The sequence below is a fragment of the Mus musculus genome, chromosome 8 (genome assembly GCF_000001635.26).
Source record: "Mus musculus strain C57BL/6J chromosome 8, GRCm38.p6 C57BL/6J".
Lineage (NCBI taxonomy): Eukaryota > Metazoa > Chordata > Mammalia > Rodentia > Muridae > Mus > Mus musculus.
In genome coordinates this window covers 124837529-124863032 of record NC_000074.6, presented here as the reverse complement: position 1 = coordinate 124863032, position 25504 = coordinate 124837529, and the positions used below count along the sequence as shown (strand labels likewise).

Genomic DNA, 25504 nt, shown 5'->3' with positions numbered 1-25504 from the left:
GCCGGAAGCGGAAGTGGTGGGCACTGGGCGGGATCTGGGGGGGTCTCCGTGCTGATTCCCATGGCGGCGGAGCACGATTCGGACTCCGTTGAGCCTCCTGGTTCGGAGGCACTCCTGGACGCCGTTCTGCGGACCCTCTACGACCTGGGTGAGCGTAGCTCCTGGGAGGAGGCGGCCAAAGACAGTGAAACGCATCCCGAGGCGGCGGGACCACGGCCCACGTGGTCTCCTGGAGCCATGTCCGCAAGCGCTACCCTCTCCGGGACCTTCTCCCCCACTTGTTGGCCGACCTTTTGCTCTCCTTCTCACTGTGCAGGAAAATAAAATCAGAGATGGTTACTAAAGGCAGGCCACTCGCAGAAGGACAGGCACTGGCAGGCAGAAGAGCTCACGTTGATTGCCTGACTTTTAGAACCAGACACGTAACAAACGCTGTATTGTTTTTATTTTGGAGCGGTTGCTCAAAATTCCAAGCTCACTTACACGATTAAAAAGCAAAAGCAAGCTGAGAACTTGGAAGAACGTACCAGGTGTACATGTACATGCATTTTTGTGTGTTTCCCTCATTAACTGTCAGAGCAACCCATATATGTACACACATCTTCATAAAGGTCCTCCTTAAGAGCTCGAGTCTCAAGGTCTAGGGCCTGATGTCACATTCTGCGCTGTGTTAGGTTCTTTGTGTCCACCGACAACACTTGGCCTCCGACTTTCACAAGTTTGTTTGTTTGGGTTTTTTTTTTTTTTTTCTTTTTGGTTTTTCAAGACAGGGTTTCTCTGTGTAGCCCTGGCTGTCCTGGAACTCACTCTGTAGACCAGGCTGGCCTCGAACTCAGAAATCCGCCTGCCTCTGTCTCCCAAGTGCTGGGATTAAAGTCGTGCGCCGCCGCCACCACCACCACCTGGCTGACTTTCACAAGTTTTAAGACTAATTTTTAAAATCCTAGATACAGTTGATATTCACACATGCAGGAATTCATTACGGTAGTTACTTCCCAGCTACCTGGACTTTACCTATTCATTTTTATATCTATACTGGCAGAGTTACATTGGCCACAAGTACACAGCTAGTATTCAGAAAGCTCCTGGGCCCATACTGTAGGTCAGTACTGAGGCTTAGACGCCTGATTGAAATTTCAGATCACTGTTGAGAGTCTGAGCAGAAGAAACAAACTGAAGATGAGAAATAGAGTAGAAAGTAAAGGTATTCAAATTAAAGCAATTAAAGTTTAGCTGGATTCCCTTTAAATCCAAAACCGAAGGAAAACAAGAAGAACCCGGACATGTACCTGTAACCCTGCAGTGTGGTAAAAAGACATGCTAGTATAGAGGCAAATGCTTTTAACATGGTCCTGGGAACTATGACGTTGATGGCACCGGGTGTGAGGACTAGCGTAATTGTATTACTAAGGGTCAGAGGTGTATGCAGCTATCTGGGAAGGAAGGCAGGATTTTGATTTCTGAAAGTGTTGCCTGTGTTTGTGGTTTCCGGTTACTTTATTTATTTATGTATGTGCGGGTGTGTGTCAACCCCGCCATATGCAGTGAGAAAACACCTCCCACAGGAGTGAGTTCTCTCCTTCCACCGTGTGGGTCCTGGAGATCATGAAGTCATGAGACCTGGCCCTAAGCACTTCGTTTCTTTGTGTACATGAGTGGATGCCTGTGTCTGGGCCCCATGCAAAGTGGCATTCCTTCAGTATTGGCATTAATTAAAACTAAGATGATTTTTAATTTTTTTTTTAATGTTGAAATGAACAGGAGAGACGGAAGGTGAAACAGAGCAGAAAAGGATCCGAAAGAAGAAAGCAAAGAAGAGAGACTCAGAGACTATAGAAGATGTGGCAGTAGAGCCGCTTCCCCTGCCTGGATCTCCTGTACGAGGCCAGAAGAAGAGTGCTTCCAGCTTTTTCCAGAAGCTCAGAGAAGAACTGCAGTCTGCTCCCGCTGCCCCTTCAGAAGTCCCTGTCACTACTGCAGTCTCCCTCTCTCCCCCAAAGAACGGCAGCAAGCTAGTGGAAGTGGTAGAGTTTCAAAGCAAAAGTAAAAAGAGAAAACTAAAGTCAGATGAAGATGAGCCGGCAAAGGTAATGGATGCTTCAGTGGCCTTAGACTGAACCTGGGGCCCCAGGGCTTCCTTCAGGACCAAGCATTTGATCAATGACTCACAGGACTTAGCATCTTACCCATCGTGTGGGCCTAAGGTTGCCAAACCCGAATCTTCCCCAGAAGAAAGTGGGCACTATAAACCTCGTTAGTGTTTGTGCTCAGTAGGTAAATTTATGATGTTAGTACCTCCAGGCCATAGGTATATGGAAACACTCTCATCAGCTTAGTATTGATTGCTCAGGACTTGGGAGGTGGCCATCTGCAAATCAAGGAGCCAAGGCTGTCTTAACAGTTGCAGGGCTTGCCAGGCAGATGACTACAGTTCTGGTCCCAGCACTCGGGAGGAGACAAGCAGATGGGTCTCTATGAATTCAGGGCCAGCCTGGTCTACGTAGTGAAACCCTGACCTCCCCAAAAGGAAAGGCTTCAGGCTTTGATAAAGCTAGGCCTGCTTAGCTACCCTCCTACCTAATAAGCCTTTGGTTATCAGTGCTCAGAAGAAAACCTGTTCTCTCTGCCACTCCTGCTGTGTGCCAGCAGCTATTTTAGGACATAGCATTGTCACAGCTATTCTAGGACAGAACCAGTGCTGACCAGAATGTACAGCAGCCCTTGCTCCGTGAACTCACAATCTGGTGGACAGTGACTGTTTTCCTGTGCAGCTCTCTCCTTCTGATAACTTGTGAATCTTGCCTCAAATTCAGTTTGTTAGCATGAGGTGCTTACTCCCACAAATGGGCTTCTCTGCTTCCCATTTCCTTGCAACAAGAATATGCTAATGGAATTTTTAAATCCATTGCTAAAATCCAGAGATTTAGCCATTCTTTGGCCTTCATGTCCCATAAACCTTTATCTATCCAAAAAAAAGCCTGGAGGTGGTGGCGCACGCCTTTAATCCCAGCACTTGGGAGGCAGAGGCAGGTGGATTTCTGAGTTCGAGGCCAGCCTGGTCTACAAAGTGAGCTCCAGGACAGCCAGGGCTACACAGAGAAACCCTGTCTTGAAAAAAAACCTTAGAAAGGGGGGGGGGGGGGAGAGAAGAGAGAAAAGAAAAGAAAATGGGATTTGTCTCATTGTCTTAAGGCAGTTGTTAGATTACCACATAGTGCTCCAAAGCAACAGAGAATCACCACCAGTCTTACAGTTGTAGAAGCCAGAAATCCAATCCCAAGCATGGCAGGGGCCATGTTCCCTTCCAGGACTCTAGGACTAGAGAAGCTTTCCTGCCTCTGTCCAGGGAGGCTCTATGCACCCCCTGGCTGATGGTGCTGTAACTGCAGTCTCTGCCTTCCTGTACCTGTCTCTCAGGATACCTACCTACCTATCATTGGTTTTAGGACCTCCCCTGAATCCAGGATGATCCTTACCCCCAGAGAACCTTAAGTGCTCTCTAAGACCCTTTCTGCAGATAAGATCCCATAAGCAGATTTCTGAAAGTAGGGCATGACTGTTATCTTTTTGATAGCTACAGGTCAGCAGTGTTCTTCATGGCTATATGAATAGGTGTTTTTGCCCTCATTTACCACTTTCTTACTGTTCTAAGCAGCATTACTTGGAGTGAGGGCTTCAGTGATACAGCACTTGCCTGGCATTCGGGAGCTCCAGGGTTCCATACCCCGTACTGCAAAACACTTCTAAGTCAGTGACCTGTCATAGCTGCACTAAGGAATGGCCCTTGGCCATCTCCTCCTATTTTAGGAGCTCACAAGAATTTGTCCTTTCTAGTGTGCCCAGTTTAGGGCAGTACGAAAGAAATATTCTTGGTGTTAAACAGGTTTCAAAACTAACACGATCTGACTCGGCACCCTTCCTTACTCCCTCAAGTGTCTCAGGCCCAGCATCTTCTGTGCTCACTCTTGCTTCCTTCCTAGCGTGGAAAGTTTGTCTGTTAATAGAATGTTAATAGAATAGCCGGCATTGTGTGAGTCTGGCTTTTCCCATCCATCAGGAACAGAATGCCTGCAGGCTGCAAGGTTGTCTCTCTAACCCCTTCGAGAGTATTTTCCTTGTACTTGGATTATCTCAGGAACCTCTGTGCATTGAACTTGTTAATCTTGATTATATTTTTCACTTGTCCAAATATTCTCTGTCCTTTGAGAACGTGTGAGTGTGTGTGTGTATGTGTGTGTGTGTGTGTGTGTGTGTGTGTGTGTGCAGTGAAGGAGTCAGGAGGTGACCCCTGGAGAGAAACACACACAAGCAAAGGCTGTAGAGTGTGTGGATGCTATCCTGTCTCCTGTGGTTATAAAGGTAAAGAGTGGTGAACAAAGACAAAACAGGTAGGATGCTGAGGGGAGCAGGCAGAGCCTGCTCTGGGTATTGTGGTCAGGGAAGTGAGGCCCAGGCAGGTAATGCTCGGTAGTGAAGGTGCTTAGAGGGAGAGGCGCGCCACATAAGCAGGTGAAGAAACAGCCTTGTCAACCCTGTTGCCTGCCTGACTGATTCAAAGAACTGGAAGGCCAGCAGGAGTAGGACAGAGGGGACAGTGACCTGAGATGACATACAGAAGCTGGGAAGCCCTCCCTTCCCAGGTCTTAGAGGCAGCCATGGGACTTTGTACTTTAAAGTACATGAAGACAGCCAGGTGCGATAGCTTACACCTCTCTTCCCTGAACTCAGAAGGATCATCGTGAAGTGAATTCAGCCTTACTTATATAGCAAGGCCTAGAACAGCCAGGGTTACAAATAAAATCAAAAAGAATTCCAGGCCAGCCTTAGCGTGATGAGGTCCTTCAAACCAAAGCAAAGCAAAGCACAAATCCAATGTGTGAAAAACTGTGACAGAATTCCAGCAGGGGCAGGAGGTGATCTAATTCACGTTTTCAGGATACTGACCCTGGATGACAAATGAACTGTAACCAATGTTCAGCGTTCTGGTTTAAAATGGGGTGGCCCAAAGATTGGTGTGGAAGATTATTAAAGACAGTTGAGCCAGGTGAAGCTAAGCTAAGCAGATAGGCTAATAATAGTTATTTTACGTTGGAGCTGTTAGTGTTGGTAAAACTGGGAAAGGGGGCTGTTTAGGCAGACTATTGGGAAACTGAGGGAGGAGTGGTTGGAAGAAATGTTTGAAGGGGCTGGGCTGAAAACTGGAAGGCACAAATAGGGAAAAAAAATAGTCTGGTGTCTTTCTCTGCCTCCCTCTCCCCCCTTCGCCCTCCCCCTCTCCCTCTAACCTCCTTTATCTAATGTTAGGTGAAATGGGCTGGGGATTGGGGGAATAAAAGCTTGGGGAAAAAAAAAAAGAACCCACAAAGTAGCACAGACCAGCTGCAAGTGAGCTCAGTGCAGAGCTGTGCAGAATGGGAGGTTTGATTTCAGGTACCTTAGAGCAAAGGGGAGGACGAGGAGGGATGGATGCTTTGTTTCAAAATGCTTTCGGGGGTTTGCTGAGGCTGCTGTTGGGATATACCCCTGTGGTTTTCAGCAGCAGTGTTTTGTTTTCCCAAATTCGTGGGCTATTTCATTTTTTAAAAGGTTGAGCAACTGGAAAAATTATGGATGGAAATGGAGAAGCTTGGGAATCAAAAATGGAAGAAAAAAATGGCAAGAAACAGGAGAACAAAAGGGTTCATGCCCGTGACTGAGCCAGAGAGATGGGGTTTCTTCTGGGTAGAAAGAGAAAAGGAACTGTGTCAAAGGGCAGTCAAGTCACAGAGATGGAAAAGCAGGAGGGTGGTCAGATGAGATAGCCCTTTTCAGGGGACAGGGTTAGACAACAGGCAGTCGTGGTTCACAAAATCACCAGCAGCATTTCCCGTAGTTACACAGCCTATGCCTGCTAATGGAGATAATCCACAAGGTTAGGATGAAGTAGGATGGTGTCCTGTAGAAATGGGGGACCTAAAACTTGTTAAAGAGGCAATGATGTCTTATGGGGTGCACCCCCCTTTGGGAAAGAAACTCTAAATAATTGGGCTACCCAAGGAGGAGACTGGTGACAATTGTGCTGGAGGCTGGTCCTCAGTTGCAGTTGTTATGGTGGCAGAACATAGGTTGCCAGGGGCACCAACTCCGACACTCCTTCTTTCTGGTTCTCTCTTGAAGGTAGCTGAGGGGGAAGCGGAGTTGGGAGTAAGACTTGGTCTTGAGAGATATTTGGGGTTGCTGTTTAATAATAAAACGTACCTATCTTAAGTCTAAGTCACTTTGCTGTGGTAGCTGACCTGTTTGAGTTCCTCTAAGGCCAGAAAACTTGAGTCTCTGGCGTTTAGTGCCTCATAGTAAAACAGTGGGGAATTAAGTAGAGTCGCCCTGCTCTGTCTGCAGGAACGCATGGCTCTAACTCCCAGCCTGCTAGTTAAAGCTACAGGAAGAAAAGGGACACTTTGAAAAGTGATTTTAGCCTTTATTTCTAAGTTCTTCAGTTCTCCAAAAAGTTTCTACAAAAATTCTCTCTAAAAAGTTCTCTCGGCTCTCTTCTAATCTTGCTTTCTCCTCCTGTTCTAATGCAACAGTAATAACGGTCTTCCTCTCAGTGCCCTACGCCCAGTGCTGCGCCCGCCAGTGTAATCTTGCCTGGCCTTTTGTACCTTTTAAGGAGAATAGATCACAGGGTTTACCAAGCATTCCCCCCCCCCTTTTTTTAATACAAAAGTTCACTAGAAGTTCAAACATAAATTGAAGTCATACATTGAATAAGAAGTTTACAACAGAGACTGTACCTACATATCCACTAGGAGTAACTATCTGGCTAAACATTCATTATCTGTCACTAGTTCAACAGGTTCAGTGAAAGTTAAAAACCATAATTTTTGTGACTAAGTGTAGCTATAGGAAAAGCATATTATTATTAAGCAGGAATCTTTCCTAGCATGTAATCTTCTCGGCCTTGCCTGAAGAAGTGAAAGTCACAGATTTACAGTCCACGGCAGAACCATCTCAGGAAGATCACCTGCTAGGTTTTAGCTTCTCCTAGATGGCTCCCAACAAGAAGATGCTAGGAATTGGGAACAGCACATTGTAGTGAGGGAGGGACGAGTTGATCAGTGAACATTGCTCTGGTGATACACAAGAACGAGTTCAATTTGAATACGCAGTCGTAGGACAGTGCCGTTTAATAGCTTTAAGAGCTTGAGACAAAGTTGAGGACCCAGGAAAGAAGTCTACATCATTTACAAAAATTATACAAGGCTCAGGGAAGCCTTCAATGATTTTTTTTTTTAAACAAAGATTAGTTTCAGCTGTGAACAAAGCCATATCAGACCCTGATGTGAAACAAGTGCTGATTGAGGCCTTGGGATTAGAAAATGCAAATATGGAATTCACAAAGGTTGTTGGGCCATTAAAGGTGAGGGCAGCACCTATGGAAGAGTGAATACAGGAGACCACCACCACTGATTCTAGTGTGTATAATGCCACCATGATTGGGCAAGCTAAAGGTTCAAGATCTCAAAATACAATATTTTAACTGTGGGATCTATATTCATTTACAACAAAATTATGAACAAGCTGGTAAAGATCTCAGATCTCAAAGTGCACAGAGCTTTAGTTGTGGGAAATAGAATCATTTGCAACAAAATTGTGAACAAGGCATCTCTAAGGGCAATAGTTTTTCTAAATATAAACCAAAAAGAAGTCCTAGGCTTCCAAGGGTGTGCAGATGGTGTAGTAAGGGCTGCCATTGAACCAGTTAATCCAAGAGAGATAGCCAAGGCAATTTCTTGCTGTTGGGGGGAAACATGGACAAAATGGGGGGAGGAGGGGTTGTCTAGCTCAAGGTCCTACAGTAAAACGTACAAGCCAAGAAAAACACCTCAACCAAGTATTGCATCTAATGCATGCTGATGCAGACAGTACTGCTCTAGACTTGGCCAAGAATAAACATCTTAACACTCTCCCCAAAAATTCAGAGTTATAAAATAGCCACTGGAGTTTATGGTCCTTTGCCCTCAGGTGTTGCGGCCGGCCAGCTGCTCACATGTCTGGGTTCTAGTCTGGAAAGGTATCTTGGAATCTGGAAAAGAAGAGGGGGGCTAGGAGGCGCGAGAAAGATGGAACCAAGACAACCGCTTTGATCAAGGTTCGATTTTACTATTCCTGACACTGGGTTATGAAGCAGGGGAAGGGCCCATTCCCGCCAAATCATCCTGGAGTAAAGTTGCAGGGCAACAGGCTCCAGCAGTGGGAGTGGCAGAAGGATGGGGCGGCGGGCTCCACCCCTTGCTCTCTTCTTGCTAACAGTGAAGCCTGAGATGGGGGGGTTACACTCAGGGACAGTAAGGGTGATCTTGGGAAGGAAGAGTTTAACTTCACAAGGATTCATTGTGCCTCCAGGAATTATAGATGAAGATTTCAAAGGAGAAATTGAAGTAATGGCTTATGTAAACAGAGAGATGCTAGCTAACACAGGTGGTAGGGCTGCTCAGCTTTTAGTCTCCCTATATCAGGGCAAAGCTGCTCAGAGGTAAGATCAGGACAGTTTGGAAATACAGGAAAACGTGTATTTTGGTGAAAAATTGTTAATGATAGGAAGGCCAAAATTAAAATTGCAAGTGAATAACATTGAAATAGAAAGTTGGGTGGGTGTGAGCTGTATTATATTATCACTTCACAAAAACCTTGGAATTCAAAATGGCCACTTCACATAGTTTATACCCAGTTTCTAGGAATTGAAAAAGTTATCTCAGGTAAAAAAAAAAAAGTTTGTGATGAGCTAAGTGTGTGGGGCCAGGAGAGAACATTGAGGCCTCATGTGGTTGACATAGCCATTAACTTATGGGAAATGAGACTTATTACAGCAGTAGGGAACTCAGATTAACATGCCCTCAATTCCAGTGACAAAGCCTAAAACAAGGGTTGAAGTGGAAGATGCTCTGGGAACAGTATTGAAAAATGTCATCCAGAACAACCACAAAGTGTGCAGGTGGTCAAGAAACAGGACACAACAGGGACTGAGTTTTCAAATTTATAAGGGGGCTTGATATTGCTGAAATTATACCAGTAGCCTTTTCCTTAAAATGGTTGACTAATGGGTTGGAGAAATGGCTCAGCGGTTAATAACACTTGACTGCTCTCCCAGAGGCCCTAAGTTCAATTCCCAGCAACCACATGATAGCACACAACTATCTGTAATGGGATCTGATTCCATCTTCCAATATGCACAGAGACAGAGCATTTGTATATGTGAAATAACACAGATAAATACAATTTAAAACTAATGAGCCTGTGTGGGCAGAACGGTGTCCCTGAGGAAAGGAGAGATTACAACACTTGAGCAATTGGTACAAAGTGCAGCTGGAGGCTGAGCACATGGGAGAGTTTACCAGCCCATGGCATTCCTCTGTATTTGTTATAAAAAAATAAATTGAGGAAATGGAGAATGTTAGCAGATTTGAGAGCTGTGAATAGAGTATTCAAACCAATGAGTCCATGGCAACCTGGAATTCCTTTACTTTCTCTATTACCTATGTCATGTTCTATGAAAATTGATTTAAAAAACTACTTTTTTACTATTCCTTTGCAAGAGCAGGATAAGGAAGAAATTGCCTTCACAGTGCCTACATATAATAATGTTCAAGCTGTAAAGGGTATCAGTGGAAACTTCTTCCACAAGGAATGTTAAATAGTCCAACTCTATGTCAATATTTTGTGCAACAACCACTAGGAATCATTTGTAGGCAATTTCCTCAATCCATCATTTACCATTACATACGTGATATTTTGTTGGCTGGTTCTGATGCTTGAGAGAAAATGTTTAGTAAAACAAAGAATTTTGCCTTGTTGGGGTTTGCAGATTGCTTTTGAAAAAGTACAGAAAGAAGATCTATCCACTATCTAGGTTATAAAATAAGTCTAACAAAAAATTTAACCACAGAAGGTACAGAATGGGAGATGTTAATTGGCTACAGCCCACCATTGGATTAATTACTCAAGAGCTAAATAATTTGTTTCAAACATTACAAGGAGATTCAGACTTAGACAGTCCAAGACAGCTAACAAAGGAAGCAGAGAAAGAGTCAGCTTAGAAAAGAGACTTCCGGATTCATGTGTGGATTGCATAGAAACCAAATTGGAGACTGTATTTGCCTTCAAGTCATTCTTCTACTGGGCTCATTATGCAAAGGAAAGATAGCATTTTAGAATGAATCTTATTAGCATACAAACAAAGTAAAAAATTAAAGATATATAGAAAGGGTTTCTGACTTAATCATAAGAGCAAGAGAGCCTGCTTTTTCTGACCTCATTTTGGCTGCTTTTGGAAAAACCCAAAAGGGTTGGCCGAATAGGTTTTAAAGAAGGATGGTGTGAGCTATAGAGTCAAGACCCCAGGGTAGACTGATAATGTCATGTTAACTTTCAGTAAAGATTAAAGACCTCCCCTTCCCCAGAATAGACCAGGAGTGTTCTGTTAACTTTCAGTTCTCTAAACATTAACAAGAAAGGAACAGCAGCATCTGAGAGACACTGAGTAAAAGAAAAAACTAGAATCAAATCAGTTTGTCTACTATAAGGATGTGTGTAGTGGCTATTCCTGGTTGTCAACTTGACAATATTTGGAATGAACTACAATTCGGAATTGGAAGGCTCACCAGTGACCCTTATCTGGAGGCTTGGAGATCCTTATCTGGATCTTGGTTTGAAGATCTTGAGCCATAGTGGCTATGGATTCCAGAAGATTGAATCTCCGAGTTTAAGGAACATACCTTTAATCTGGGCTACTCCTTTCATCTGGGATTAAAGGTGTGGTGGAACACACCTTTAATCTGGGCTACACCTTCTGCTGGAGACAATATAAGGACATTGGAAGAAGGGAGTCTAGCTCTTGCTCCTGCTCCTTCGCCTGCTTGCTGCGTGAGACTGAGTAACTGCTAGATCCTTGGACTTCCATTCACAGCTGTGACTGAACGATTGTTGGGAATTGAGCTGCCGACTGTAAGTCATCAATAAATTCCTTTATTATCTAGAGACTATCCATAAGTTCTGTGACTCTAGAGAACCCTGACTAATACAGAAGTTGGTACCAGGAGTGGTTCTAGAGTAACAGAAGTACAAGGATGAATCTTTTAAAATTCTGGAATTGGCTTGTTGATCCACCAGCACTTTCAACTATTGAAACCTCTCCAGATTCTCTCCCTCCTGGGAGCTCAGAGAATTTTGAAGACCCATGGTTGAAACTATATTCCGAACTTAAAGAAGCTAATGCCCTTGATTTTCTTAATGAATTAGGTGATTCAGTGCACAAAGCTTTCTACAAGATGGGGAAAAAATCGAAAAATGATTTTACTGGCTGGCTGCTCTTAGTATCTGTGGAAAAAATGATGAATGAAAGGAAGGAGTTGTGTGATAAAATCGAAAGGCTCCAGACACAAGTAAACGATCTAAAAGTTGCTAAGTGTGTCCTTGAGGAGAATCTTCTCTCTTGTAGCAATAGAGCTCAAGTTGCAGAAAATCAAACAGAAACTCTCATTGTAAGGTTGGCTGAACTACAGCGAAAATTCAAGTCTCAGCCTCAGAGTGTGTCGACAGTTAAAGTAAGGGCTCTAATTGGCAAAGAATGGGATCCTACAACATGGGATGGGGATGTGTGGGAAGACCATGTTGAAGCTGAGAATTTTGAATCCTCAGATTCTCAAGGGTTTGCCCCACCTGAGGAAGTAGTACCCTCAGCCCCACCTCTTGAAATAATGCCTTCCCCACATGAGGAAATTAATTTTGCAGAGTCTGCTCACGGCCCACCAATAGTTTCTTCTAGACCTGTAACCAGACTCAAAGCAAAACAGGCTCCTAGAGGGGAGGTAGAAAGTGTAGTCCATGAGGAAATTCGCTACACTACTAAGGAGCTTAATGAGTTTGCTAATTCATTCAAGCAGAAACCTGGTGAATATGTGTGGGAATGGATTTTAAGGGTGTGGGATAAGGGTGGAAGGAACATAAAACTAGAGCAGGCTGAGTTTATTGACATGGGTCCTCTGAGTAGAGATTCTAGGTTTAATACGGAAGCTCGCATAGTTAAAAAAGGTGTCAAAAGTTTGTTTGAATGGTTGGCTGAGGTGTTTATCAAAAGATGGCCTACTGGAAATGACTTGGAGATGCCTGATATTCCATGGCTTAGTGTTGATGAAGGGATTTTAAGACTTAGGGAAATTGCAATGCTAGAGTGGATATATTGTGTAAAGCATAATTGTCCACAATGGGAAGGTCCAGAAGATATGCCTTTCACCAGCTCTATAAGACGCAAATTGGTGAGAGGGGCACCAGCACATTTGAAGGGTTTTGTTCTTTCCCTTTTCCTTGTGCCAGATCTTAGCATTGGAGATGCTTCTGCTCAATTAGATGAATTAAATTCACTGGGTTTAGTTGGATTCCGAGGTAACAAGGGCCAGGTGGCAGCATTGAATCGCCCGAGACAAGGTGATTCTAGTTATTATAATGGACAGCGTAGACAAAAGAATGTTTATAATAACATACCCAGTAATGGTCAGCACAGGAGAGGTGAAATTTATAATGGCATGACTCGGTTGGACCTTTGGTACTGGCTAACCAATCATGGTGTTTCCAGGAATGAAATACATAGGAAGCCTACTGCATATTTGTTTGATCTGTATAAGCAGAAAAATTCTCAAACAAATGAAAGAAAGGCTACATTAGATCGTGGTAAACAGCCAAATGAAAGAAAGGCTACATTAGATCGTGGTAAACAGCAATCTCGGCCAGTGAATCAATTTCCAGACTTGAGACAGTTTGCAGATCCAGAACCCCTTGAATGAAGGGGTGGCCAGGTTCCGCTGAGGAAGGATCTTGATAAGACACTCAAAGGTTTTGCTGTTACCCTTTCTCCAGTTCTTCCCCAGAGGGACCTACGGCCTTTTACAAGGGTAACTGTACACTGGGGAAAAGGAAATAATCAGACTTTTCGGGGTCTGCTGGATACTGGTTCTGAGTTGACACTGATCCCAGGGGATCCCAAGAAACATTGTGGCCCTCCAGTTAAAGTAGGGGCTTATGGAGGGCAGGTGATTAATGGAGTTTTGACTGATGTCCGACTCACAGTAGGTCCAGTAGGTCCCCGGACACATCCTGTGGTGATTTCCCCAGTTCCAGAATGTATAATTGGGATAGATATACTCAGAAATTGGCAGAATTCTCATATTGGTTCCCTGAACTGTAGAGTGAGGGCTATTATGGTTGGAAAGGCCAAATGGAAGCCTTTAGAGTTGCCTTTGCCAAAGAAAATAGTGAATCAAAAACAGTATCGTATTCCTGGAGGCATTGCAGAAATTACTGCCACTATCAAGGACTTGAAAGACGCAGGGGTGGTGGTTCCCACCACATCTCCGTTTAACTCTCCTATCTGGCCAGTGCAGAAAACAGATGGATCATGGAGAATGACAGTTGATTATCGAAAACTAAATCAGGTAGTAACTCCAATTGCAGCTGCTGTACCAGATGTAGTTTCGTTACTTGAGCAAATTAACACATCTCCTGGCACCTGGTATGGGGCTATTGATCTGGCAAATGCCTTCTTCTCAGTACCTGTCCATAAGGACCACCAGAAGCAATTTGCTTTCAGTTGGCAAGGCCAACAGTATACCTTCACAGTTTTGCCTCAAGGATATATTAACTCTCCTGCCCTGTGTCATAATTTAGTTAGAAGGGATCTTGATCGTTTGGATCTTCCACAAAATATCACATTGGTGCACTATATTGATGACATTATGCTGATTGGACCAAGTGAGCAGGAAGTAGCAACTACTTTGGACTCATTGGTAACACATATGCGTATCAGAGGATGGGAAATAAATCCAACCAAAATTCAAGGACCATCTACCTCAGTGAAATTCTTAGGAGTCCAGTGGTGTGGGGCATGCAGAGATATTCCTTCTAAGGTGAAAGATAAGTTATTGCACCTGGCCCCTCCTACAACCAAGAAAGAAGCACAACGTTTAGTGGGCCTATTTGGATTCTGGAGACAACACATCCCTCACTTGGGTGTGTTACTTAGGCCTATTTACCAAGTGACTCGGAAAGCTGCTAGTTTTGTGTGGGGCCTGGAACAGGAGAAGGCCCTTCAACAAGTCCAGGCTGCTGTGCAGGCTGCTCTACCACTTGGACCATATGACCCAGCAGACCCGATGGTACTTGAGGTGTCTGTGGCTGATAGAGATGCTGTTTGGAGCCTCTGGCAGGCCCCTGTAGGTGAATCACAGAAAAGACCTTTGGGATTTTGGAGCAAAGCTCTACCATCATCTGCAGACAACTATTCTCCCTTTGAAAAACAGCTCTTGGCCTGCTATTGGGCCTTAGTGGAAACTGAACGTTTGACAATAGGACACCAAGTTACTATGCGACCTGAACTACCCATCATGAGCTGGGTACTATCAGACCCTGCAAGTCATAAAGTGGGGCGCGCACAGCAGCAGTCTATTATCAAATGGAAGTGGTATATACGTGATAGGGCCAGAGCAGGTCCTGAAGGCACAAGCAAGTTACATGAAGAAGTTGCTCAAATGCCTATGGTTTCTACTCCTGTTACAATGCCATCTGCTGCCAAGCATGTGCCTATAGCCTCATGGGGTGTTCCCTATGATCGACTGACTGAAGAGGAGAAGACTAGAGCCTGGTTTACTGATGGCTCTGCACGTTATGCAGGCACCACCCAGAAGTGGACAGCTGCAGCATTACAACCCCTTTCTGGGACAACCTTGAAAGACACAGGTGAAGGGAAATCTTCACAGTGGGCAGAACTTCGGGCAGTACACATGGTATTACAGTTTGTTTGTAAGAAGAAGTGGCCAGATGTACGATTATTCACTGACTCATGGGCTGTAGCCAATGGATTGGCTGGATGGTCAGGGACTTGGAAAGATCACAATTGGAAAATTGGTGAGAAAGACATCTGGGGAAGAAGTATGTGGATAGATTTCTCCAAATGGGCAAAGGATGTGAAGATATTTGTGTCCCATGTAAATGCTCACCAAAAGGTGACTTCAGCCGAGGAGGAGTTCAATAATCAAGTGGATAAGATGACCCGTTCTGTGGACAGTCAGCCTCTCTCCCCAGCCATCCCTGTCATTGCTCAATGGGCACATGAACAAAGTGGTCATGGTGGTCGAGATGGAGGTTATGCTTGGGCTCAGCAACACGGGCTTCCACTCACCAAAGCTGACCTGGCTACTGCTGCTGCTGATTGCCAGATCTGCCAACAGCAGAAACCAACACTGAGCCCCAGATATGGCACCATTCCTCGAGGTGACCAGCCAGCAACCTGGTGGCAGGTTGACTACATTGGACCACTTCCTTCGTGGAAAGGACAGCGTTTTGTTCTTACTGGAGTAGATACTTATTCTGGTTATGGATTTGCCTTTCCTGCACGTAATGCCTCTGCTAAAACCACCATTCACGGATTGACAGAATGCCTCATCTATCGTCATGGTATTCCACACAGTATTGCTTCTGACCAAGGAACTCATTTCACAGCCAGAGAAGTTCGACAGTGGGCCCACGATCATGGAATACACTGGTCTTACCACATTCCCCATCATCCTGAAGCAGCTGGGCTGATAGAAAGATGGAATGGCCTTTTGAAGACGCAGTTACAGCGCCAATTAGGTGGTAACAGCTTGGAAGGCTGGGGCAGAGTTCTTCAGAAGGCAGTATATGCTTTGAATCAGCGCTCGATATATGGTACAGTTTCACCCATAGCCAGGATTCATGGGTCCAGGAATCAAGGGGTGGAAAAAGGAATAGTTCCACTTACTATCACTCCTAGTGACCCTCTAGGAAAATTTTTGCTTCCTGTCCCCATAACTCTAGGTTCTGCTGGCCTAGAAGTTTTGGCTCCAGAGAGGGGAGTCCTCCTACCAGGAGCTACAACAAACATTCCATTGAACTGGAAGCTCAGACTTCCCCCTGGTCATTTTGGGCTTCTAATGCCCTTAAACCAACAGGCTAAAAAAGGAATAACAGTGTTAGGAGGGGTGATAGATCCAGATTACCATGGGGAAATTGGATTACCTCTTCACAATGGTGGTAAGCAAGATTATGTCTGGAGTGCAGGAGATCCCTTAGGGCGTCTCTTAGTACTACCATGTCCTGTGATTAAAGTCAATGGGAAACTACAACAGCCTAATCCAAGCAGGATGACAAAGGACGCAGACCCATCAGGAATGAAGGTATGGGTCAATCCTCCAGGAAAAGAGCCAAGACCTGCTGAGGTGCTGGCTGAAGGTGAAGGAAATACAGAATGGGTAGTAGAGGAAGGTAGTTATAAATACCAATTAAGGCCACGTAACCAGTTGCAGAAACGAGGATTATAAAGTAATATGAATGCCCATTGTAAATTTACTAATGCGTTTGCGATTGTACGAGGGATAGTTATATCATGTTAGGCGTATTTACAACCTTGTTATTGTTTCATGTGAACATGAGATATTATTTGTGTCAAGTTGACAAGGGGTGGATTGTAGTGGCTATTCCTGGTTGTCAACTTGACAATATTTGGAATGAACTACAATTCGGAATTGGAAGGCTCACCAGTGACCCTTATCTGGAGGCTTGGAGATCCTTATCTGGATCTTGGTTTGAAGATCTTGAGCCATAGTGGCTATGGATTCCAGAAGATTGAATCTCCGAGTTTAAGGAACATACCTTTAATCTGGGCTACTCCTTTCATCTGGGATTAAAGGTGTGGTGGAACACACCTTTAATCTGGGCTACACCTTCTGCTGGAGACAATATAAGGACATTGGAAGAAGGGAGTCTAGCTCTTGCTCCTGCTCCTTCGCCTGCTTGCTGCGTGAGACTGAGTAACTGCTAGATCCTTGGACTTCCATTCACAGCTGTGACTGAACGATTGTTGGGAATTGAGCTGCCGACTGTAAGTCATCAATAAATTCCTTTATTATCTAGAGACTATCCATAAGTTCTGTGACTCTAGAGAACCCTGACTAATACAATGTGTTAACATCAGAAAGGAAGTCAGCAAATGTTTTGTGTTGGGAATGTGGATTTGTTTGTATTTCCATGGGGAATGAAAAGGTGTGGATACCACCAAAACTAATAAAGTTCAGAGTTGAGCAGGAGAGGTCTTCTGAAAACATTGGATCAGCCACTGACTTCTCCTGCCAGCCCAAAAGCCTGAACAAGAAACAGTTAGCACCTAACCGCTAACCGGCCTTTGAGGAGGACTTTGTTCTCATGTGACCCTGAGCCATCCACAGTGCAGAGCGACAGTGGGCCTTTGAACAGGACTTGTAAAGCAGACCATGTTAAATACTGAATCCTGCATGCCCATGTCGGGGCTACAAGCACAGAGCTGGGGTAGAGATTAAGCAACTTTATCAAGGAAATATAAAAGGTTCACATTACAGGGAAGAAGAGAAGCGCTGCTGTTAGGTTCTATCTCAGTTGTAAATATGCTCCTGAGAGACCAGAAAGATCCCAGCAGACATCTGTGAACCCTGGAAAGAATGGAGTAGCAATCTGACAACAGTAGTAACAGGGCTACAGGGACACCCAGGGCAGTTTCAAGGCTGCAGACTTAGAAGCCACAGCAAATGGGGAGTGTAGTGGGATAAGGTTCCCCAGTTGCTAGCCAACTGGCCCTTTAAGAGTTCTTAGCTCTTAGAACTGCTTGACCCTATGACCTACAGTATTGGTTGCCTCAAAAAAGCAAGCTGAGATTTCGAAAGGGGATTGAATTAGCCAAGTGAGAGGAGAAGGCAGTCTGTGCAGAAAATATTGTTAGGAGACGGTTCAGCCAGGAAAGCTGAGCAGATAGGCTACAACAGTCGTTATAGTTTGGAGCTGTTGGTATTGGGAAAACTGGGAGAAGGGACTGTTGGGGAACTGAGGGAGGAATGGTTGGGAGAAAAGTTTGAAGGGCCTGGGCTGGAAACTGGGAGGAACAGTTGGGAAATAAATTAGATTCAGAGCACTTTTGCGAGCTCTTTCCCTTCCTCTCTCCCTCCTTTATATTTCTTTCTCTCCAATCTCTTAGAGGAGTTAGAGGGTAGAACCAGGGTATTAAGGGTAGGAAAAAGAAGAACCCACAAAGTAGCAAAGAACAGGCAGGAGTTGGTGTGATTTCATGTTTTTAGGATGCTGACCCTGGGTGGCAAATGAATTATAACCCACAAAGTGAGTGATGGGTTCCACTCAGCAGTCAGTGGCCTGGACTGGAACTTAAGGAACAAATGAAAAAAGCTGTCCTTTAATGGGAGTGCAGCCTCCTGAGAGGGAGGGCAGAGTCCATGGGGTTGTCCCCAGGTTGTCCCCCACACTCCTCTCAAGCTGCTTGGTTTCCCCTGTTACTGCCCTAGGAACTAGAGGCCCCTTGATGACCTAGATGAAACGGGCAAAGCGGGGCATGTTGTGTGCGCTTGCCCAGACTCTGCTCTAGGGGCTGCCCTGCTATTGGCACTGCTCCCCACGTGCCCGTGCTTGCTCCCATCCAGACCCCTCTTGCCTCACTGAATACCCCTGCCCCCTTTTCACACACCAGGCATGTCCCTCTGCATGTGCCCCTGCTCTCATGGAGGGGTGTGCTCATGGGGCCTGTGCTTCTCAGTGTACAGCCCTGTAGGCAGAACTTGACCCTGGCCATTCAGATAAAGGGTTGTAGATGTGACCCCAGGATCCCTGGCTTCCAGGCTATGTACTTGGTTGCTACTTGGGAGATGGAATACAGGCTATATGGGTTCTTTGGCCTTTGATAAGACCAGCGGGAAGAGTCGGGGGCATCACAAGACCTGAAGACACCTCCCCAGGTCATTGCTAAAAGGTCCTGACAGCAGAGTGCTTATCCAATGCACCCGCTTCATTCTGAGCTTCCTTGGGGTCAGGCTTTAGGAAGAGAGTCATCTGATTGATGCACTTTACACTGGCCAAAGTGAGCAAGTCTTATCCTGATTTTTATTACGTATTATTTATTTGTGCAGGTGGTAGTGGGTACTACAGTGCACATATTTGGAGGTCAGAGGGCAACTCAGGAGACAGCTCTCCTCTTTCACACTGTCGGACCGGGGAATAAACCAGGTCACTGGGCTCTGGGAAGTACATTACCCAAAGCCCAGTCAGCTCATTACTCCACTGATACCTTTTTCTTGGGGACTGGAGGGTTGTTTTGCTTTGTGTTGTTTCCAAGGCAGTCTCACTATGTACCTCTGACTATCTTAGAACTCATTGTATAGACCAACTAACTAGTCTTAAACTCCCAGAGATCCTCCTGCCTCTGCCTCCCAAGTGCTGGGATTAAAGGCTTGCAGTTACAGCTGGCAATTTTGTCTTTTTTAAGTCAAAGCCACACAGAAGAAAATGATGTGGGGCACGTCAGCGGGCCACAGACAGGTTCATTGAGCCAGGAGCCCAGCTCCCATATGGAGAAGAAAGCAAGGAACATGGGGTTTGCATTGTCATTGGATAGATAGCCTTGCCTATGCAGGGCAGGGACTGTGCCCTGAGAAAGCAGGACAGCCACTTTGGCTGGCCCCATTGTCCACCACAGGGGCCAACATCTTTCCTAGAGGCTGCATGGAGTTTACAGCTCTTGCTGCTATGACAGATGGGCCCTGGGACTAGATGGTGACTATTGTTGGGCAAATGTTTTGTCTTTAGCAGTTGTCTCCCTGGTCTCAGACATCTGGAGAGTCTTAAGCTTTCTCCTAATGCCAACTCCCCTGTGGGTGGGCCACTGCTTGCCCTCTGTGACTGGTCTAAATGCCAACTCCCCTGTGGATGGGCCACTGCTTGCCCTCTGTGACTGGTCTAAATGCCACCTCCCCTGTGGGTGGGCCACTGCTTGCCCTCTGTGACTGGTCTAAATGCCACCTCCCCTGTGGATGGGGCCACTGCTTGCCCTCTGTGACTGGTCTAAATGCCAACTCCCCTGTGGATGGGGCCACTGCTTGCCCTCTGTGACTGGTCTGTTTCACACTGCCCTCGGGTTCTTCATGACCTGGTATATGTCATGTTCTGCTGTTTTCTTTATTATGTGTCAGCACCTTATTTAGTGCTGACCTCATGTTTATGAGGTTAGCACTCTGCCACTGAGCAACACCTTAACTCAGGGACTCCCCTCTTAAAGCTGGGTGTAAACCACATTTAACCTGTCATCTGTCAGCGCACATCTGGGTTGCCCTCGTAGCTATTGTGAACATAGCTGTACAGATACCTGTGCAAGCCCCTGGCAGGGTGGAACAGCTCAGTTGTGTGCATACTCTTTGTCCTTGCTGTTCTGAGGCGGTGACACACTTTGCTCATTGCTGCTGCCCTTTAGCATTTGTGCCTAGAGTAAAGTGTTTCAGTTTCTCAACATCTTCTCCAATACTTAATATTTTCTGTTTTGTTTTTTGAGGGATGGGCATTTTGTTTTTTATTTTTTATTTCATACGCATACACATATAGGTGTTGGGTTGTTTATTTTGAGACAGAGTCTCATGGTGTGGCCCAGGCTGGCCTCGGAGGAGAAGCCACTTCCCTGCCTCTTTTCTCCTGGGATTACAGGCATGTGCTCCTGTTCCTGGCTAATTGGTAGTTTCTAATATGAATTTGTTTTCTTTGCAGAATAAAACAAAGGTCGTTAAAAAAGATGTGGATATTCAGGAGTTTAACCTAGAAAAGGTAAGCATTTGAGGTAACATTTAGTTCCTCTTTAAGGCTTTCATTAGAGTTTATTATGAACTGACAGCTTTAATGCAACACTAGCCTTCTGCAGAGTCTTGTCTCCAGGCTAGGAAAATGGCAAACCTGGTCTTGCAGTGCTCATGTGACTGCTATTCACTTCCCAGCGCCAGGGTTATTCAGTGCAATGCGGTAACACAGTGGTAAGTTAGAAAGGCGGGAACATGTGTACACGGTGCCCCAGGTTATCAAGATGTCTGAGAAAAGGGCAGGAGGGAGTCAGCCACTGAGAGTGGGAACTGCTGTGGGCAGCACATTTAGAGAGGCACTTTCTTCCAAGTGGCTGCCCCTCTGGCACTGGGCTGGTGGAGAGCATCCAGGAGCATCCATCCGGTCAGAGTACAGGATGCCGCCTGCCTCCCTGCTCTGTCACAGCTCATGCAGAGATAGTCCATTTCTTCAGCTGTGAGAGGGAACAAGGAGGCAGCACTGAGCGGCGGCAGGTCAAGAGCCTGGGCCCGAGTGGCTGAGAGGCTGCGGGGCTAACTGACACTCTGGGTCTGACCACTGTGATCCACAGGCTCGTCTGGAAGTACACCGCTTTGGGATCACGGGCTATGGCAAAGGAAAAGAAAGAGTCCTGGAGCGGGAGCGAGCTATCATGCTGGGGGCTAAGGTGAGTAGGGGGGCTGCTGCTGTGCGCTGTGATCAGGCAGGGGTGGGGGCTGGAGGTGGGCTGGGGCTGCTCTTTCATTATTTTTTTTGGTTTGTTTTGGTATTTTTGGTTTTTCGAGACAGGGTTTCTCTGTATAGCCCTGGCTGTCCTGGAACTCACTCTGTAGACCAGGCTGGCCTCGAACTCAGAAATCCGCCTGCCTCTGCCTCTCAAGTGCTGGGATTAAAGGTGTGCACCACCACGCCCGGCATGCTCTTTCATTATTGCAGAGTAGACACTGATGATGTCTTTATTCCTTCCTCTCAGCCTCCCAAGAACACTTACGTGAACTACAAGGTTTTGCAGAAACAAATCAAAGAGAAGAAGATCGCAGTGGAAGAAGAAAAGAGAGCGGTAGGTGTGGCCTGGCTGCCTCAGCTCAGGGGCTTGGTATCCCTCACAGCTTGCTGAGCAGTCAGGATACCAGCATTGCCCCATAGGTGCCCTCCCCACCCCCATTATCTCAGCAAGCTGCATCCAGCTTGCTGAGGCATCCGGCCCAGTCGTGGGTAAGGCAAAGCTGGCCTTCAGGTCATTGGCATCGCCAGTATCTATCAGCCTTGGGGCAGTGGGTCATTGGCATCGCCACAGTGTCTGTCGGTTGGTGCCAAGCTATGGCTGCCCTAAGGAAGCCCTGTCGTCCAGGGGTCATGGCAGTGAGGGAAGCTACAACCAAGTCCTTGGGTTTTGTAAAAGAGTCTCACTGTGTAGCCCTGGCTAGCTTAAAATTGTCAGTCTTGTGCCTCTGCCTTCTAAGTAGAGTTCACATTATGTACCACCAAACCCTGTCACAAGGTTCAGGGTGAGACTTTTTTTTAATGTATGTATTTTGTGTATATGAGTGTTGTATTTGTATATAAGCCTGCATGACAGAAGAGGGTATCAGACAAAAAATAAAAGAACAGAGATCCCATGGGAATACAGTTACAGATGGTTGTGCTGGGAATTGAATTCAGGACTTCTAGAAGAGCAGCCAGTGTACTTAACTGGTAAGCCATCTCTCCAGCCCCTGGTTTATGTTTAATATACCAACTTGGAAATGTTTTAAATACATGGCACTCATAGGACTTTTTGTCACAAGCCCATTACTCTGATTTTGAATAGTCACTATCCATTGCTAACATACTATCCTGAATTGTAGGCCCGGGAGACAGACATTTTCAAGAAAAAGAAGAAGAAAGGGAGAGGGCAGGAGGACAGGTGAGTAGTGGCACCGTGTCTGGGTTGTCACTGGCCACACCTTGTGCTTGGTTCCCTCACGGTTCCTTGAGTGTGGGCAGCACCAGAGCCCCCAGCCCAGAGGGTGTGGTCACCCCAAGGAAGCCTTGTCCCCAAGGGGCAGTGAGGGAGGCCCCACCTGTGAGAACAGATTGTTGTTGGGTGCTGGGGAGTCCTGTCAAGAGGAGCTTGGAAAACACTGCGGGGAAATGCTGGGGGCCATTTCAGTGCAGTGACATCTGTCAGGATCTGAGTGAAGAGGAAGGGTCACCCTGGATATAGTATTCCACACGTTCCTGAAGCAAGAGACCCGTGCTGCTGTGGTGGGGCTCATACAAGGGGAGGAAGAGCCTGCAAGAGACCTGTGCAGCTGTGGCAGGGCCCACACAAGGCAGGGAAGCTCCAGGCTCTGGTCCTGCTCCTTGCCTAATCGCTTGGTGCCTTTCTCTCCCTTTCAATGCAGGAGATCCAAAAAGTCGGCTCCCAGCATCTTGTCAAGTGGACAAGTTGGACAAGTTGGAAAATTCAGAAATGGAACATTGATTCTAAGCCCCACTGATATCAAGAAAATCAACTCTTCCAGGGTAGCTAAATGAAGTCCCTGTCAGCTCCAGAGAGGAGCAGGAACAGTGGCAGTGCGTGGGACATAGGACCCGGGAACCCTGTACCTGCCCTTTCTTGTTCCACAGGGTCTTTGTCATTTGAGCAGTGAGTTTGCAGGCTGGCGGTGGCCCTGCTGAGCGCTGGGCCCCCCTCCCCCATGCTGCAGAGGGGAATGCACACACATGGCTACCTGTGCATACAGCAGGCAGTGGCCCTGCTGAGTGCTGGGCTGTGCGGGCTCCCCTCCTGTTGGAGGTTGCTGGTGTCAGCACGTTGGTCACAGTCCACTTTTTCGTAATGTTACTGTCTCTAAGTGTCTGTGAATGACGCTGAAGTGCCTTTTGGACTCAGTGAAGACACTGAGCGCACTTGTTATCCATTGGTTCTGTGGGAAAGCGGTTCCGTTGTCAGCCTGCCACGAGTGTAAATCCACTTTGTAAGGATTTCTAAAAATACACCTCTATAGTATGAATGTCTGACTGTTAAGTAGCACACAGGCAATTCTAACTGGCTCCCCACACCTACTTGGAGCTGTAACCTCACAAGGCCATTTTATAGTGATGTCACCCCTGCCTTGATGTCAGCATCTCCTCAGAGACTGAGGCGCATTGAAGGAGAGTGTCCAGTGATGGGCAATGCTGGCATTTCCTACCCTGGGAGTTCCTTGTCTGGCAAGCAGTGCAGACAGGCCTGAGAACCTTCAGGCTGGGGCCAACTGTTAGGATGTAAGGATTCTCTGAGAGCATTGCCAAACACCTCACAAGATGGAATCCAATGTGCTAGATAATTTTAAATGATTTTTTAGGCTTATTTATTTGTAAGTAAGGGCACATGTGCCGCAGTGTTTGTGTGGAAGTCACAGGGTCTGGTTCTCCCAGTGTGTGGGTCCCAGGAATTGGATTTGAGTGTCTGGCTTGGCAGCAAGCACCTTCACTTGCTCACCACACACACACACACACACACCAGAGAAGGTCTTGACAGGACAGCACTGGGGAGAGAAATCTCAGGGCACGACAGGAGCTATGGAAGGTCACTATCAGTTGATCCCGTCTTCCCAGGGGAGCCTGAGGATCGAGGATCCACCGCCATGAACCACCAGGGCTTAGACAGCTGAGCACTGCCAGCCAGGACCAGAGTCCCAGTCGAAATGACTGGCTTTGCTTTCTGCCTTTTAATGTATTGTGTAAATATTTATGCTCAGCCCTTAAGAAAGGCAGAGAAGTGTACTGTGTAAATACTGACCACTAAGAATTCTAAAAACATTTCAGAGGACAAAATGGTGGACAAACAGCTCTGTGCTCTGAGTACAGAAGGATCAAGCTTAAGTCGGCTCTGGATGAAGATTCTGATGAGGCCTCCAGCAAATTAACTACAGCATTGGTTCTCTGCCCGTGGGTGGCACTTATCAGATATTTACACCACAATTTATAACAATGGGAAAGTTACAGTTATGAAATAACAAATAATTTTATGGTTGGGGTCACCACGCCATGAGGAACTGTATTAAAGGGTCACAGCATTAGGAAGGTTGAGAACCACTGCTCTATGGAAAAGCCATCCTTAGGGAAACAGGGTCATGCCTGAGTTCTTGCTCTAGCCATGGTACAGGACCTGGCTTCAGTTGCCTCAGGCCCATGCAGTTGTGGGGGACATATGATGCAAACAGGGCTTGCTAGGAGGGAAGTGGCCTGCACAGGAAACTCACTGTGGCCAGGAAAGGACTGCAACGTGAGTCCTGACTGAGCCCCCAGAAAGAGCTCAGGTGCAATGGATCAGAGGGAGAGAGAGGGCCATGTCTTTTGAGTTAGGGTCCTAGAAAGCAGGCAGATTCTACAGTAGAGGTCAGCAAGCAGCCCCATTGGGGAAGGGTAGCGGGTCCTTCAGAGGGTGAGAGAGCCCAGAGGGTTTTAGCATGCTTAAGATTTTGACTGGCATCACATTTCTTGAGTTAGAACCCAAAGGGGCAAGCTAAACAGTGAAGAACTCCAAGCAGCTGCCCCATCGTGTTTTTAAATGGGAGTTTTAAGGACTAGAACTGTGGTTTTTCTTTTTTTTTAGACAGGGTTTCTCTGTATAGCCCTGGCTGTCCTGGAACTCATTATGTAGACCAGGCTGGCCTAGAACTCAGAAATCCGCCTGCCTCTGCCTCCCGAGTGCTGGGATTGAAGACGTGCGCCACCACTGCCTGGCAAAGCTGTGGTTCTTATGCTTGCACCGCACACACATTGTCTGAGCTGTTACCCCAGCCTCTTCTGGTCACCTCTTAGTAGTCAGAAGGCATGTGGCCATGACCGGTGT

The 25504-nt window shown here is 46.3% G+C and overlaps 1 protein-coding gene across 1 annotated transcript; it reads left to right on the top strand.

Annotated features, from left to right (window-relative positions):
* Positions 1 to 3: 3 nt before the first annotated feature.
* 2810004N23Rik (RIKEN cDNA 2810004N23 gene) lies at positions 4 to 23678 on the top strand. The gene is made up of 7 exons (NM_025615.2): positions 4 to 148; positions 1762 to 2087; positions 20614 to 20670; positions 21251 to 21346; positions 21653 to 21739; positions 22527 to 22585; positions 23067 to 23678. The coding sequence occupies exons 1-7, from the start codon at positions 61 to 63 to the stop codon at positions 23197 to 23199; spliced, it is 846 nt and encodes a 281-aa protein (NP_079891.2). The 5' UTR covers positions 4 to 60; the 3' UTR covers positions 23200 to 23678.
* Positions 23679 to 25504: the final 1826 nt, after the last annotated feature.

Coding starts and splice junctions, on each gene's coding strand:
- 2810004N23Rik (NM_025615.2), top strand. CDS start 61: ATGGCGGCGGAGCACGATTCGGACTCCGTTGAGCCTCCTGGTTCGGAG. Junction 20,671..21,250: donor AGGAGTTTAACCTAGAAAAG/GTAAGCATTTGA, acceptor TGTGATCCACAG/GCTCGTCTGGAAGTACACCG. Junction 21,347..21,652: donor CTATCATGCTGGGGGCTAAG/GTGAGTAGGGGG, acceptor CCTTCCTCTCAG/CCTCCCAAGAACACTTACGT.